This window comes from Armigeres subalbatus, chromosome 3, assembly GCF_024139115.2.
Source record: "Armigeres subalbatus isolate Guangzhou_Male chromosome 3, GZ_Asu_2, whole genome shotgun sequence".
NCBI classification, from domain to species: Eukaryota; Metazoa; Arthropoda; class Insecta; order Diptera; family Culicidae; genus Armigeres; species Armigeres subalbatus.
Genome location: NC_085141.1, coordinates 176,904,107 through 176,921,805, shown reverse-complemented (window position 1 = coordinate 176,921,805; position 17,699 = coordinate 176,904,107). Strand labels below are relative to the sequence as shown.

The 17,699-nt window shown below is 40.3% G+C and overlaps 1 protein-coding gene across 2 annotated transcripts in view; it reads left to right on the top strand.

Annotated features, from left to right (window-relative positions):
• Positions 1–10,840: 10,840 nt before the first annotated feature.
• The window catches only part of LOC134225062 (transforming growth factor-beta-induced protein ig-h3), a 63,383-nt gene continuing 56,524 nt past the window's right edge, over positions 10,841–17,699 (top strand). For both annotated transcript variants that reach the window (XM_062704828.1, XM_062704826.1), the window contains exon 1: positions 10,841–11,156. In XM_062704828.1, coding sequence (XP_062560812.1) covers positions 11,089–11,156 — 68 coding nt within the window. In that variant the 5' untranslated portion in view covers positions 10,841–11,088. The remainder of the gene's footprint in view (positions 11,157–17,699) is intronic.

The following is a 17,699-nucleotide window of genomic DNA, read 5'->3' as shown; positions in this document are numbered from 1 at the left end:
TAAATTCTAGATTTTAGTTCAGAATCATATTTTTTACATATTCTTCAACATTTTTATTTTATTTTATTATCAATATATTTTGCTTGGAATTGTACTACGTCCGCCATTACCCATTTTTGTTCGAGGTACCCCTGGAGCCAGCGAAGTTACCCCTAGGGGTACATGTACCCCAGGTTGAGAACCGCTGCTCTAAACCGTTTCCATTGCCGCCAAGCCCATAGTCCCTTCGGTACAACCAGAAAGTAATGCTTCAAAGGGGGGGCAGTGCACAACGCACCCTCGAGATTAGCTGCGTGTCCTTGCAGCACCGAACATCGTAACTCGCTTTTTTAGAAGAGCACCATGGTATCGTGCCAGCGCGTTGCCGGCTATCCAGGTGGCCTTACCACGCCCTATGTCCTCGGAAGGTGGGAAGGGTCGACTTCGCGCCTGCTTCCCTCTGCACGACTGGTATCAAGAATGATGATGCCGCGTGCACCCCAAATTGACCTTTCTGCGATAGGGCCTATTCGCCAGCAGAGGGACTTGCCGACGCGGTGCCTACGCCTGACCCAGCCTTGACGAGGACCCCTTTCCGTCCTAGGGCTCGGAACCCGCCGGTTGAGATTTAGTCCACGCGCCACCTTCTGTGTAGCTCCGAGACGATTTGGGCGATAGCCGATAAAACGGCGTTCCAGCCAACTTCATCTTTACACATCCTCCGAACTAGTTTGTCCGGGGTAGTGGCAAGCATGTGGTCGCGCATTGCGCGAAAACGTGAGCACACGAACAACACGTGTTCCGCCGTTTCCTCTAAACCGGCGCACACCAAACACTCGGGCGAGGCCGAGCAAACCAGCTGCGTTACCTGCACTGTGATTTTGCAGCACGCTTAAACGCCGGGCACATCGAACCCCCATGGGGTGCTTGCTGTTCACAGCTTTGCTGGAACAAATCAAACAATTGGGAGGGTTCGTGCAGCATTGTGCCTTATGTCCCTCCAATCCGCAGCGTCGGCAGAGATTGCTTCTGTCAGGGCCTTTGCAGTCCCATTGCTTGTGCCCCGGTTCCAGGCACTTGAAGCAAACTTCGGGTTGCTCGTATATGCCCACAGGGCATACCGACTATCCCACCTTGACGCTCCCTAACTTGACTACCTTGGAGGCGTCCGCTGCAGATAGCCGAACCAATGCTACCTGCGTCCCTGCCGGACCTTTCCGTAGTCGAACGGCTGCGGTGGGCGTCTCAACTTCACACTGTCGCCGCAGTGCCGTGACGAGCTCTTCGACTTCGGTGATCACGTCCAGGTCTTTAACCCTTAGATTCACCTCCGTAGTGAGTGCCCTCACCTTGACCGTCTCGCCTAGGACTTCCTCCGCCAACTTCTTGTAGGCGGCGCCCTTTTGCGAGACGCCCCGCTTCAGCTCGAGGATCATCTCGCCCATCCGGGTACGTCTTATTCGACGTACGTCGGCGCCGAGTTCACCAACCTTGACGTCACTCCTCATCGCCTTCAAGACGTCCGAGAACTTAGCCTCGTCCGCCGTGATGACTAGGGCATCGCCCCTGGAGCGATTGGCGCCTACCCTAGACTTCTTGCTACCCTCATTCGCCTGGGCCTTCTTTTCGGCCCTTGACGTCTTCGGTTTCCTCTTGTTCTTGACCAGGGTCCAGGAGGCGTCATCCCCCTCTATTTCCCTGGTCTGGTGCGGCTGAGAGCTCTCAGCCTGCCGTAACCCCTTACCACCGTCTTTCCTGGGTGGACGGACCTTTCCAGGTCCTTCCTCCAGGGGCGTCTCGTAAACTTTTGGTACACCTGTTCTACCGGCCTGCTAAAAAATATGCATCAAGCTGAGGTTTCGAATGAAAGTTGTGTATTTGATCTAATATTACAACCTTTTCTTGTACAACGTAACCAAACATTAAAAAAAAAAAACAATTTAAACAGAAAGGATTTATAAAACAATAAACAGCTTCTTAATCTCTTTTGTTCTAAAAATGTTTTAAATTAATATGCACTCAAAATTTAAAACTCTCCCAAGTCGTCTGAAATCTAATTTGGTAACAGTTGACGATAACTGGATATTGCTCAGAATAGAGATCTTTCAAATCGGATCTTTCCACCATTCGGGTGCGCAGGACCCATCGCCCCTAGCATTTAAAAACTCTCACATATTTTGTTGTTGTGAATGAAATGTAATTAATCATTAACCATATCATAATTTGATGCGACCCCAGATTGAGTTTAGTGAAAACTATGCCCAGGACTATGCCTTTTTTCTATGTTGATTGATTTTGATTATTTGGAAAAAAACATTAAATAATTTTATAATATTTTATAATAATCAAATTTTGATGTCCATTTTAAAAACTCAAACATTAATTTAATATTGTTCTTGATGCTGAATCGTTTATGATGCTGATGCATAATCATCAGTAGAAAAAAGAAAAACAAAACGTTCTTAATCATCGAAGTATGAACGAAAGCGTGTGCGGTCGCGGTGCGCCTTTCGGCAAAGCACAGCCCGACACTCCGACCGAGTCTAACCGAAGATATACGTCGCGTCGTTGATTGTTCTCGCAGCGCGTCGAACGGGTTGGACTCCTGCGCACATAGCACGCACAACATTAATCTAAACTAGGGATCCTATATTAAGAGATGTGCGAATACTTTTCCAGACGATTTAGCAACGTTGTTACTTTCGTAAACAAACGCTGCCAGCACTTGCCGTGGTGCAAAATGTTGGAGCTCGAACATGATTTTGCGTAAAATAGCATTTTCAGATTTCGTTATCTAACGTCCAACAGTGCATTATCCCTAACATAAAAGTCCAATACAAATGAACAAAGTACCATGCATGAACTAGACTACTTCAACTTGCCAATGTAAAACAAATTCTTTATTCGAAAAAACTTTTCGAAAAATCTTTTTTATTCCAATCGCAATACCTTTCAATCCGCAACAATAACAATGTTCATTTGGCTCAGATTCTGACAGCTCTCAATGCTCGATTGGCTCAAGATGGCCGCTTTCGCATATCTCTGAATGTAGGATCCCTAATCTAAACGTGCCTGCTCCGCATGCGAAAGAGGATGAGGAAACGAAGAAAGCTGGCAACGTTCACGCTGGTTCTACGCGCGCGGAGAACGAGTGAGCATACCAAGGAGGAAATTATTTCAAAACTTTCGTCACGGCGCAGGCTTTAAATTTTACTTCTGACAGCGCTGCTGTTGGTTCTTTATTATGAATCGTACGACTGGCATGCGATGTGGTGTGCTGTTATCCGTCGGAGAAACACATATTTAGCTGCAATTCGACTGTACGCCAAGCATGTGGCATTGAGTTGATCTGTCTGCGCAATATTTAGCTTCGTTAGATATTAAACCATCATTTGAAATATTACGTGAAACTTTGTTTAAAAATTTCACTGAGTAATTATTTGCCCTAATAAATAATTGCAAAGAAATTAATTGTAAGGACATTAAGTTTCCTACTTCTGAACTTAAAATGGTTACCTGTTCCATGAACAGGTAGAACATATGGACGAGCCGCCTCTGCCTTCCTCCCCCGGTTTTGGAGGTACCTGGCCGGGCTTCAGCTTCCCAGCCCCACTACCCTTGTTCGGGGTAGTAACTCTCCGCGTTTTGGAGCGGCCCCCAGGGAGCTCATCCCCTGGAGACTGTCTCCCCCGTTTTTGTGTCTGCTCCGTTGGAGCAGTCACCCCCGACGTACCCGCAAATACTTGAGCCTCAGTCTGGGTAGACTTTGGTACCACCGTCTTCGCTGGCACGCCTTCGGTCGATTCGACCTTGCCCGAGTCCGCGAATCCTTGGGCCTCAGTCTGGGTAGACCTCGACTTCACCGATTTCACGGGTTTGCACTTGGCCGTCCCGATCGCCCTCTCCAGCTTGGCGTCCAGCATCGACTTTCGAAGTTTCTGCAAGCTCCTCTTGAGGTCCTTACTGATATTATGCTTCGATGACGCAAAGTCGATGATGACGTCCAGCTGTTCCGTCGCCACCTCGAAGGCCGAAAGCCCATCGCGTTTGCGGTTCATCGCCTCCACAAGCCATGGGCCGTCAATAACCTCCACCGGCGTTTTTTTAGCCGCGAGGAAGGTTAAGTGACCCACGCTGGCGCTGCGCACTGAGCTGCCGACTATTGCCTCTGGCCTCCTAGGCGGAGACCTGAACATCCCACCTCTTGTGAAGGGGTTGTCGCCTACACTACTACCACTAATTGAAGAATTGACTTGGTTTTCCATTTTGGTCCCACGAGTTGCTCGGGAAAAGAGGTCCACCACGCCAGAGCCCAGCATGACGCGGTAAGGGACAATTACTGTGGAGGGTGCCCAGGTACCCCACAGGCTCCGTTAAAGGCCTAGCTTATTATTTCACCCCCTGGCCATGCATCCCCTCGGCACGGGTCGCTTGACGCCTTAGGATTAGGGGTTAGGGACGATGGTCCCGGTCTAACTCGCAGTGGCCATGCTGCCACATGGATTCTATATTCGTACTGGGCACAATGTTCTATGGTCCAGGATACAGTTTTATGCGTATAGATGCGTTTTACGTCAGAACTATATTTTTTAGCAAGTGGGCCGCGTGGTCGTGCGAGTTAGCGACGTCAATCGTCTAGACGCATGTTCTATGGAGTGTGGGTTCGATTCCCACCCCGGTAAGGGCGAAACTTTACGTGATCGAAAAACTGTTTACTGGGTGTTTTGTGTCCTGTCTGTTGTCTCATGTTAGGTGTTAAGTGTTACGATGTGGTATGATTGAGATACCTGCTTAATTATAGCGACTCAAAAAAGAATTTATTTGCAGTAACTAACCGAGTATAAATATGTTCGCATTAACGATTGCGCCCCAACACTACTGGTTGTAAGCTTCGATGCAGAGTACACGAACTTTTTTCGCCAAGGACAGGCGTACGGAGACTTTGATTCCCCACTCCGCCGCAAGCAGCAAACCATCCATCAGAGTCTACTCTTCTTGAAGAGTCAACACCGTATGACCACCATAAGTCTTACTTTAACGTGCTTTAACTGTTTTTTTGTATTAAATAACGTGAAATTGTTGATGGCCACAAATCGTACCGCCGAGCGACTTTCCGGGTGGAAAGTTTTTTCTTTTTAACTTCTACCGCTGCGTGAGTTGAAGTTGTTCCGGTAGGCAGTGTTGTCCTACACTCAGTGCAAAAAATTCTGCTCTTTGATTTTACTCCATCTAAACGATTTTATAGTCTTAACTAAGTAAGTACAACTAATAGAGGGATATTTGAATTTTCTAAATGTCATGTTAAACTATTGAAAAAATGCACACCAGAGCCACAGGAGCACGCGCGCTGAAAATACACTGGAGTGTTTTCACTGGAGTGTATTTTCAGCGCGCGTGCTCCTATGGCTCTGGCGTGGATTTTATTGAAAGTTTGACATGACATTTAGAAAATTCAAATATTCCTCTATTAGTTGCACTTATTTAGTTAAGACTATAAAATCGTTTAGATGGAGTAAAAACAAAAAGCAGATTTTTTTGCACTGAGTGTAGGACAACACTGCCGGTAGGGTAACCGAACCCTTAGTGGAGGTAGCAGCAATAGTGGAGGTAGTGGGGTTTTAATGAGATTTATCATATTTATACACTTTACGATGGTGTCAGTTGATGCGTCGTGCTTTAAATATCCTGTTCAATGCAACTTATCTTTAAAAACTATTGAAAACAATGATTTTCCTTAACAAAATTGACTCCCTTGCACCTATAGTGGTGCAACTGTACCAATAGTGGCGAGTCTCATAAGAATCCAATGGATAGCACCACTATGGGAACCAAAATTATTTTTTACCGCCATTAAAGGAGTGGGAACAGTGTACCCATAGTGGTGCAAGCAATATTTGGTAATTGTTGATGTTAAATGACATCTATTTCATTATTGTTAGCAAATTTATTTGTTTATCTATTTAATATCTTAATATCTTAGTTAAAGCTGTAAATTTCCCGTAATTATCAATTTTTTAAAATATTTTCTTTTTTGGATCTACTAATACCTCCACTATTGGTACCCTTACCCTAGGTTTCTTGTAATTTCGCGGTATCGTTCCGAATGTAAAAGAAATTCTGTGGCAAATGTTTAAAAACTAAATCAGCAGTTTTGAAAAGTAAAACTATTGTGTATCAGCTGTTGCAACTCACCCCGCAGGGGGCGAAATTCAAAAAAGTTTATATTTCGAAAACAATCGAATTTATTATTTTAAAGTTTTTGTGGAATTATATAACTAATTAGATACTGCAACTGGATAGGGGATCGATTTTAATGAAATTTTCAATTTGCTAACCGGACGATTTACGACGTTCGGTTTTCTATTGACGAAACAGTGGCATTGAAAAAAAAAACAAAAGTGAGTTATATTTTCACCTAATTACCAACCAGGCACAGCACATACAATGTAAACGAGCCACGAGGGACGCGTGTTGATAAAACTTGATATTTGGATTTATTTTTATTGTAAAAAACATAAACTTGTGGAAAACACAAGTGTTGCAAGTCACCCCGTTTGATGGTACCGAGATGGTTGTCGATACCGAACGTTGTTGATGACGGATAGTTTTGCGCGCAGTTCAAACATCACCAGATAGTGGTCAAAGTCGACGTCCTCACCACAATTGGGTCCTAAAATGAAGAATCGATATTCGATTTTCTTTCAGGGAACGATGAAGGTAATCATCCTAAACGTGTCAGTTTTTCTTTCGACTTAAAAGTCGAAAAGAACATTGTTTAATTTGAAATTGAAAAATAGATGAAAAATGATTCCTCGACATTTTCGGTCTTGTGTGACCTACGGATTCAAACGCACTAGCAAAACACCGCAGGACACTTGACTCAACCTTTGACAGTTAATATATTGGGCTGACGTTTTGGGCTGACGTTTTGGGCTGATGGTTCATTCGTTCTGAAATGTTGCACAGCCCAAAATTTGCCTTAAAATGTCTTAAACAAAAAAATATTATTTTTACTGATTTAGAATTTTACCAGAATTTTTATAACAACGGTTCAAGTATTCTTGACATATGCGCTATCGTTTGCAATCATAAACAAGGTAGGGCTTTAGGACCCAATAGGTCCGGATATCGATAATGTCGGAGAAGTGTTGATCATTAATCGATTGTGGTCGATCTGTGATTCTGTCTACTGTAGTGATCTCCAGGTGTATCGAAACGGAAGGATGTGCTGGAATAAAATCAAGATCAAGTGGCCGGAATTCGGACCAGAAAGCAATACATTTTATAAAACAAAGCAATAATTTTATACCATATACTGCTATGTAATTTTTATTAAGTTTTTAAAATTCATCCAATTTTATTCGAAAAAAAAAAATAATGTGGATAGCTTACTTTCGATACAGTCCCTATCTATGTCGCCAAATAGCTGAACGGATTTCGTGAACATCAAACCACTCGTGTTAATCTCTGCCCTTGTATTATTTCTTCCAACGCGATGTTGAATAGCAGACACGAAAGACCATCACCTTGCCGTAACCCTCTGCGCGTTTCGAAGTGATTTGAGAATGCCCCTGAAACTCGAACTACGCATATCACCCGATCCATCGTCGCCTTGATCAACCGTGTCAGTTTGTCCGGAAATCCGTGTTCGTGCATTAGCTGCCATAGCAAAGCTGGTCTCGATTGATTGTATCATATGCGGCTTTGTAGTCGATGAATGGATGATGTGTGGGCACGTTGTATTTGCGGCTTTCCTGAAATACTTGGTGAAAGGCGAACACCTGGTCCGTGTTAGAGCGTTCACTCATAATTCCCGCCTGGTACTGCCCCACGAGCTCTCTTGCAATTGGTGTCAGTCGGCGGCATAAAATTTGGGAGAGTACCTTGTAGGCGGCGTTTAGCAATGTGATTGCGCGGTAGTTGCCACAATCCAGCTAATCGCTTTTTTGTAGATGGGACAAACGACGCCTTCCATCCATTTCTGTGGCAGAACTTCATCCTCCCAAACCTTGGCAGCGCTCTAGCCAGTGCCTCATCACCGTGTTTAAACAGCTCTCCTGCTAGTTGATCGGTTCCAGGGGCTTTGTTGTTTTTCAGCCGGCTGATCTCTGACCGTTTTGTAGCCGCCCAATGTTAAGCCGCGACGTCCGACTTTAACGCGTGTTGTACACCGTCGAGAGTTTTGAGCGCAGGCATACTGCAACGAGGCAGTGGTTGGATTCAATATTCGCACTGCAGTAAGTGCGGACGTTCGTGATGTCGGAGAAGAATTTACCGTCGATTAGAACGTGGTCGATTTGGTTTTCCGTTTCTTGGTAGGGGATCTCCATGTGGGCTTGTGGATATTTTTGCGGGGAAAGAAGGTGCTTCGGACTACCATTCCGCGGGAGGCTGGGAAGTTTATGCATCGATGGCCGTTGTTATTCGTTACGGTGTGCAGACTGACTGTCCAGACCGGTCTATACATTTTCTCCCTTTCTACGTTCTACGTTCTTCTGTGCGTTCATGTCGCCGATGTCGATTTTGACGTTCCGCAGTGGGCATCCATCGTATGTCTTCTCCAGCTGTGCGTAAAACGCTTCTTTCCCGTCGTCGGATCTCCCTTCGTGTGGGCAGTGCACGTTGATGATGCTATAGTTGAAGAAACAACCTTTTATCCTCAGCTTGCACATCCTTGCATTGATTGGCTGCCATCCAATCACACGTTGGCTCATCTTACCCAGCACTATGAAGCCGGTTCCCAGCTCGTTGGTGGTGCCACAGCTTTGGTATAAGGTAGCCGCTCGATGCCCGCTTTTCCACACTTTCTGTCCTGTCCAGCAAATCTCCTGTAGCACCACGACGTCGAAGTTGCGGGGATGTAATTCATCGTAGATCATCCTGTCGTAACCTGCGAAACCTAGCGATTTGCAGTTCCATGTTCCAAGTTTTCAATCGTGATCCTAGTCGCCTAGGTCTTTGCCGATTATATCGAGTCGTATTATCTCTTATATTGTTCGTAATGATTGGTTTTCCAGGCGGCTTATTGGGCCTGCGCAAACCTCCTGTTTCGTCGGAGGGCCGTCGTATCAGGTCTGTTTTGTGTCCCACCTGACACCAGGACTAGGGCTTGTGCGCTTTGAGTGGCACACGGTCGCTTTGTTGGGGCCTACTTGCGGATACATGCAGCTTTTTATAGGAATATAACAGGGGCCACTGTCAAACCCCACCACATCCTAGTCAAGCCCCACAACTAGCAGATGGCCCGGGGAGGGATCGTCAAGCCCTTGGACATAGTCCCTGCTGCCCTCGATTTCTAATGAACAATCCTGGAAACCTCCACGATTGTCAGTTTAACCTCTAATAAATTTTCTATAAACCTCTGATTAACTTTGGAACGTTTTAATGATATTTTTTAGATCGAGAAATTGAAATAGTATTGATAGTATTAAATCTTTTAGTTATCCATATTGTATGTTCTTACCATAATCATGGGTAGGACAATGCTTCAACTGTCCTACTCGGGTATTTTCATGCGTAGGACATGTCCTACTTGTCCCACCCACTCCATGCCACTGGTAGCATCAGACATGACAGATTGACTATCTGAATTTATATGAGACGTCGAGATAGATTAATGTCAGCAGTCCAATGGATTTGATTAAAAACGTCTAATTCAATCATCTGTCTAACGGATCTGTTTACACATATCAGTAATATAAAAATGTGATAAGTTTTTGCGAAAATAGGGGGAGTCATGTGTTCCCGGGGAGCATGTATGTCATGATCATATAAAAATCGTATCCAATCGAAGCTAATTTAAGCATATTCTAAGCAAAATGATACATCGTGTTATAAGCTAGCTTTCAGACAACAAATGCAGACCAAAAAATATTAAATTTATTAGTATGAGAGATGTTGATTAGGCTAGGAGTCTTTGAAAAATTAAATAGGGGCATTTCAAAGGCCATGCCTGGGGTGGCTGATCCCTTTCTGAAAGATCAACCAAATAAGTTAAATACATCAAAATCATTTGGTTTACATTTAAATAATTTAAATTCCAATTTAAATAATTCAATAATAACACACTTGAATCAATATCCAATTAAAAAAAAATTAGTCAAAATATAACTTTTTTTTAAATCTTTATTTTTGTGAAACGAAATGTAACAAACTCGATCCAATGAAAATTCTTTCCAATTAAAATTAAACACAATCAAAATCCACATCCACATCAAGACCAATGCAATAAAACACCAATCAAATTGATTTTCTACTGAACCAACAAGGTCAAATGCAATTAATTCGAAATTGAAACGGTTAAAAAAACATTTCTCTTGAAAGCTAAACACAGACAACTATTCACCACCCCGATATTTTTTTAAATCGATGTAAAATAATAATTATTGAAAATTAGGCCAAAATCATTTTATACACCATGTTATTAAGTTCAATTCTTTATATTATAAACGACAGAACTACATATATGAAGCTTTAGTTCCATGCCTTCATTAAATTCTTCTTCATAGCACATAGTATTGTTGAATGCTTACTATCTAGAAGAACTGATCATTTATTTCGAACCATTCTGTACTTTCTCTAGAAATCGCAACAGTTGATGCGATTCAAGAATATGTATCAAGTCCAGTTTGGCGTGAAGATCAGGAAAGAAAATTGAAAACAAAAACAGAGATTGAACCGCTTACCCGTGCATTCGTTTTGCTGTAGTATAGGTTGGAAGAATCACCCGCGGGTACATCAACATCGCTCGTGGCCGGTCGTTTGTGAAAATGTATTTATTATTATTTTATATGTTGAACCAAACTACAGCTATACAAACGTTACTCGCCGGAACAACGTTATAAATACACCCAATGGCCGGAACGGCGCATCAGTCTCACTTTAGGCCCCTTCGGATCGAGATCGTTGAAGTAGTCGAACCGGTCCTCTTCATTCGAAAGCTCGTGGACATTGAATCATTTCTCCCGCTGGAAGTGCGGCTGCGTGGAAGTGAAGTGCACGAGCTGTATGCTCTGAAGTGAAACCACAGAGTGAAAAGTGTGATCGTTGAAGACAAAGAAGAGCGAAATTTCCAAGAAGTGAAATTCACCCAACGAATCAGTTGAGAGGATGAAAAGCTTTCCTCTTATCTCGCTAGTGCTCTTGCTGTCGATACTCGTCTCTTCGAGATGTTTCGAGTAATTAATTTGCTATCTATTCAGCCCTACTCTATTCGTTACCATCCTGCAAAGACGCACGGCTTAGTTTCGCTTATATTTCATGCATCCTGACTCACAATAATCATCATCTATATACATAGTATCTATCGTGTCTAAAACTGCAACAGCACCTTATCGACAATCGGATTGGATAATAATTAATTGCCCTCGAACGCAACGGTCGATGCAGCGCTGCAACTATCTCCGAATCGTGTGACGAGACAATAGTGCAGGGCGCTTTGGCTAGTACTTGCTAATTGCAAACCTTCAAGTGTGAAATGCAAATGTGATCGCTCGTTGAACGCCGGACACCGACCTGGAGGGAGATTGCAAATCAATAGAACTAACAATTTTTGTTTTGCATGCAGCCACACGGTACATACACGTACTGTGATTCGATTCGGACCTTTTGAATTTTTACTGATTTGTTGTTATTCCTGATAAATTAAAAAAAATGCTTTGTTTTGATCGGGATTGATGTATTCAACAAATTATTTACAAAAACTCGTCAGTTCTGAAGCTAGCTTACAAATTGTATCACTTAAACATAGCTTTTTAATTAAGTTATTATTTAGAAAAATGCAATTAAATCCCTCAGAGCTCATGCCACTAATTCCACTGTGTTCCAGGGTTCGTACTTGGCCATCAGTTCAAACTTGTTTCGTTGGCTCAATCGTACTACGAAAATCTCAATCTAAATATAATAAACCAATTCAATCTAACTATAATAAATATAATGTACACCTTCATTCTGATAATTATTTTTTTCCTTTTTCCAGCCGAATTTCGAAAAGATAAATACAAAAAAACTCGAAATTGGATTAAAATAAAACTCTTACGAATCGAAATCCGCTGACACTACGGATTTTTATTTGTTTAAAGCGCACCTTGAAAAGCGGTCCAAGTAATTAATTTTCCGTTGACCTCTTATTAACCACTCTATTTAAGAAGCTCAGCACAGAAACTTTTGGCACAACAGCAATGAAATCGTAAGCAAATGGCACCCGAAACCGAGCGTTTGTGGCGAGACCTTATTGTTTTATTTTTGTAAATTTAAATTCAAGGCCTACTTTCCATTCCAAAATGGAAAACCATTCCACCTCAGATTCCATCATGCACATGTCACGCATATGATATAGAAAAGCTTAACTAGAACAAATGTAGCCGAAGAGAGGTATGACCAAACATGTCGTTTGGTCAAAAATGCGATTTTGTTGAATTTTCGCAGAGGTGTTCCTCATTCAATGAGCAATGAGCTTTAGATCAATGGAACAATAATTAAATTTTAAGCAATCAGCTTATATAAATTTCTAATGGGACTGGTATGAGGGTACATTCAATATGGGACAAGGTTGGTTTGGTTTTTTTTTTCATTTCCACAGAACAAAGTCTCATTTTTATCATGTTATGTGAAAGTATGATAAAATTTAACGCTATTTATGGAGTTAACTCAAAAGGGACGAAAACCCAAATGGGACTGGTATGTGAGTACCGGCAGTATAAATAGCTGCAACATTTTTACTTTTGTGTAAAACAATAAGTTACTTCAAAGAAAAGTCTAGGACTTTCCATTGATGTTCATATCACGGATGTACTTATTATGCACTCACTATTGTGCACTTATAATAATGACGTAAAAAAAAGTTTTGAGCAAAAAACGCAACTAGGCCCACAACCGAAGACACTCTCCCAAATAAATGTGTCTTTATAAAATGGAACGAACAACTAATGGTTCGAAAGACTTTAGCTACGGATGCTCAGTCTGCTAATTAATAATAACTCAGTCATCAGAACATCTTCGTAAATTTATTTGTTTGTCGCTCAAGAACGCTTGTGTAATCTATTTTTTTTAACGGTAGAACTTTTGTTCGAAGCGAATTGGCCAATTTTTATAAAAATCGGATGTATCGCACTTTACTGATTTCTTCCGTTTTTTGGACATATTTCAGATAGTTTGTGTATAACGGGCTTGGTACTAATATGCCTTTCGCTTCTGCTTCATATGCAGGTGGTCATGGAATCAATCCAAGGCCCGTTACGTTCTCCTGATTTGTATCTTTCCATGTAATTCCCAAGTTCCAATTTCTAGAACTAGAAATGGACTGTCAGTAAATGTTAGAGCTCGAAATAAACCAAAGCTCATTTCTGCATTCAATTTGAATACTATTTTCACTATTTTCATTTCAATACTTTCATTCCGTGGCAATGCATTAACTAAGATGAACTCTGACATATAACTTCGTCGGTGTTGTAACTCCAAGATTTCAATAAAATTCCGTATGAACTTTGAGGCAAGTGCAGAGGTATGGTGACTTGGCTTGGACTGGGCGAGTGACTGCATAATCAATTCCTTCTCATCCTCGATAAAACCGTAAGGACGTGACCAACACCGTTATTGACTAATTAAAATACTAGTTCTTTTTGACTGTGCCCATTGAGATTGAAGGGCAAATCCCATGTCCCTTCCATTTCCTGTGCAATCGCAATTGTTCAATCGCGGAGTAGCAGCTACGAAATGTACGGTCATCATCACATCACATGAAGTGTATTGTATTACTGTCTCAAAGAAGCAGAACTATGCTATCAGATTTCATTTGGACGAGAACTGTGGAATAATCCGAAAGTTTTGATGTGTCTCAATCGCGTTAAAGGTATCGACTTTCTCCCATTATAGTGTTAATTAATTTTAAAAGGATCCCATATCGTGCTAGCTCAAGTTGTATAGACGGACTTCGTTGGAAAATGTGAATTATCATCGCACGTTTTAGAAACGCTAATCTATTTTGATTATCTGTGACCGTCTTGACCAGCTCAAGGAACTGAAAAAATCTAATAACTCTCATTATTGCTGAATAAAAATTATAATTGTAACAGAGTAGATTATTTCTTTTCAGTAATGTCTAGTAGGGGATTTAGAAGATTTCATGTTTTAACGTAATCCAGAGGCTTGATTGGAAAGTCAATAAATAATATCTTATAAAAGTAGAATCCTATGAAATACTGAATCAAAACATATGTAGTACATAGCCGCGTAAATTCTCTGTCAAGTTGAAAACAACATCACCTTCGCTTTATACATTCTTTTAATTAACATGCTGAAAAAAAAATTTCGATGATGTGAAACTGTCAGCCATTGAATTCAAAGCAAAATATTGTTTGCCATCCATGTAAGAGCGTATCTTGAGAAAAATGCTATCATTAACTGATGCAATAGCAATGTTTTTTGGAACCTGAATTATGTATTTGAGCTAGTAGGCAAAAGATCCTTGCTCCTAACGAGAACGAAGTAGAGGTTTTATGAAATAGCATCTGTCGTTTCTTGCTTTCTTCACGACATAATGGTTCTGGTTCTCGGATTATGTTTTTATCGCGGTTGTTTTAGTTTGCTATAAGTTTGTTTTTCGTAATCTGTAATGATTGTAAGTGGATTGTCCAGATTTTATCGCTATTCATCATCATTTGAGAACGAATTATGCAACCGCTCTGTTTAATTACAGTTCTATGTATCAAAACACATTGTTGACTTAGAACTCTAATTGCATCGATTGAAATTGTTGATTGATTAGATTGGATGCGGAAGCACCACGTCACGCGTAAGATTATTCCGAGGATAGTTATTAGATGATTTGGGTCAATCATGATTCATTTAGCATGATTCTGATTTATGATTACATTTGAGAAACTCGATTATGTACTTATATAAATATTTCAAAGAAAATATATAATTTTTAAAGACCACTATATGTCGAACTTAAGACTTGTATAAAACTTAAAAAAAAAATTAGGCTTTAAATTAAATTAACAAACCCTGATTTATCAATCTAGCGGTATTAGTGCTTTTCTTGTGCGATACGGAAGCACATAAGAAGAGTCTGAAATAACTGTTCAATAATTATGATGTACGTTTGATATAGAGGAACTGCTCCTTGAATTCATACCATGTACCCAAATCAATACCATTCGAAAACAAAGAATTGGTGCGCAAATTGTTTTATTTCTCATTTTTGTGAGTTTTCTCAGCAGTGAGCACGCTGGATAACAACAAAACATGAAACAAATTGAGCCTAAATTGCTTTGTGAATGTTATTGATATAGGAGCATGTTATTAATAATGGAACAGATACCCTACTCATTTCAATATGGGGCTGTCCACAAACCACGTAGACCGAAATTTCACATTTCACAAACCCCCTCGTCCCTCCTAGTAGACTTTCGTAGACTTTTCCGAAACCCCTCCCCCCCCCTTTGAAGTCTACGTAGACTGTAAATATCACAATAAAATTCGAATTTCAAACATAAAACAAAATTAAACTGAACAAAATCCAGCAAAATAAAAATCAATTTAAAACGTAATCAAAGGCAAAGGCAAGGCAAAGGCAAAGGCAAAGGTTTCTTTTGTCCATAGCTCCCGAAACCAAATCTCAAAGCCAATTTATTTTTCTGCTGAACTCGATTCCTCATAGAGGTGTGCGCCACCGCCGCCGACACTTTTGCATAACCTCTCTAATAAAGACAATTAAAAAAAAACTTTAGCTTCAAATCTGTAACGCATCTGAACTATAATTCTCCACGCCGGTTCAAATTTGTAGAAAACCGAACAATTTTCAGAACTTCGTAAAATTCCAAGTTGAAATTACGAGAGTGCTAAGTCAACATTCCAATAAGTTTTTCGTGGAAATATCGTAGATTTGATAACCTTTAAATTTTCCCGATAATACTCCAAAGAACTTTCCGTGAAAATTTCGATGCTTTTCTTATAAATTTCATGCAATATCTTGTTGAATAATCATCCATTGAAATACCAAGAATTTCCTTCTAAAATCCAAAAGTTTTCCCGTTTATTAGTAATTTTCAGTGAAAATTTAAATTTATTTCCCGATTTTTACAGGTTTAAGCAAGTACAAGTTCAAACGAACATTTCGAAATATTTCCCGTGGAATTTTAGAATGGTTTCCTACGATATTTTTGAATTTCTGATTCAAATTTGAAGCAATTTCCACATTCTAAAGAATTTTCCGAATAATTTTCGATGGAAATTATGAAGAATTTTCAGTTGAAATTTTGACAAAAATTTTTGTGACGTTTTTGTGAAAATTATAAAGGCTATCTTACAAAATTGCAAATATTTTATTTGTGGAAACTCATACAGTTTTTGGTGGGAAATTCAAATAATTTCTCGTGGAAATTTTCAACAATTTCTATAGCAATTCCGAAGATTTTCCATCAATAATTCCGAAGAATTTGCATAAGAACTACCGAATAAATTGCCGTGAATTTTCTAAAAAAAATCCCATGGACATTCCGAAGAGTTTCACTTATATGTCTGAAGAATTCCTCGCAAAAATTCCGAAGAATTATCGAAACTAAGAAAAGTTTCCCAGGGACTCCTTGAAAATCTCCAGTGGAAATTCTGAAGGGTTTCTCGCAGAAATTTCGGAGAATTCCCCTTACAAGTTCTAAAGAATGTCTTTTGGAAATTCAAATGACTTTTTCTTTGATATTTCAAAATGCTTCCTTTGTGAATTCCAAAGAATTTTCCGTTGAAGTACGACATAATTTCCCGTGAAAATTCTTAAAAATCACTTGTCGTTTCCATAAAAGTTCCTGCCGAAAATCAAAAGATATTCTAGTAGAATCTGCAATAAAATCCGAGTGGAAATTAAAAAAAAATCTAAAGTTTGTATAGAACACTTAGGAGAATTTTCCTGCTCAAAATAGAAGAATTTCCAGATGAAATCCATGATAGTTTTAAGCCGTAGTTCAGCCGAAAAAAAAACCTTAAAAATCAAAGAAGTGAACTTCCCACAAAGCTGCTGCATAAATTGTAATAAAAAAAAATAAAAAAGTCTACGTGGACTTTTGTTACGCCCTTTTCAAATTTTGGTCTAGAAATAGTAGTTTGTTACAACTAGTAGCAAAACGATGATACGGCTTGCCAAGTTGGATAAATACTACGAGTGTTGAGAAAATCGAGTTTTGCAACGAGTGCAACTTGCAACTTTTTTCTGCAACGACGTGAAATGGCCTTTAATATGATGAATCTGAACCAAAATGGTTCAGTCGATTTTACTTCACATGATCATTTTTTCCAGAAAATCATGTTGTTGTAAAAAACAAACAGATTCTACGTTATCGTGCTACATTACATGCTTGACATACCATGAAGCGACGGATGAACCTGCCTTTAGAGAATTTTGATGTCATGTCCATCAAACTATTTTATTTATTACTGTTCTAATGTTGTTGGTTTTCCATTCTTTGTAGCACCCAAATGAATGTTAGAATTGATTTTATGCAACCCATTTGCTCATTGAAGCACTCTTGTCATTGGTATGGAAAAGTAGGCTGTTTTATCACTCAAGCACGATCTATAAAACCGACAAACCAAGTATAATCCGGATTGCAGAAAAAAAAGCTATGCACGTTTTCAAATTATTGTTTTGGCCATAACTTCTAATCCCATAGTTTGATTCGGCGCATATTCAATAGGAAACAATGAGACAAGATTCCAAGTCGAATGTA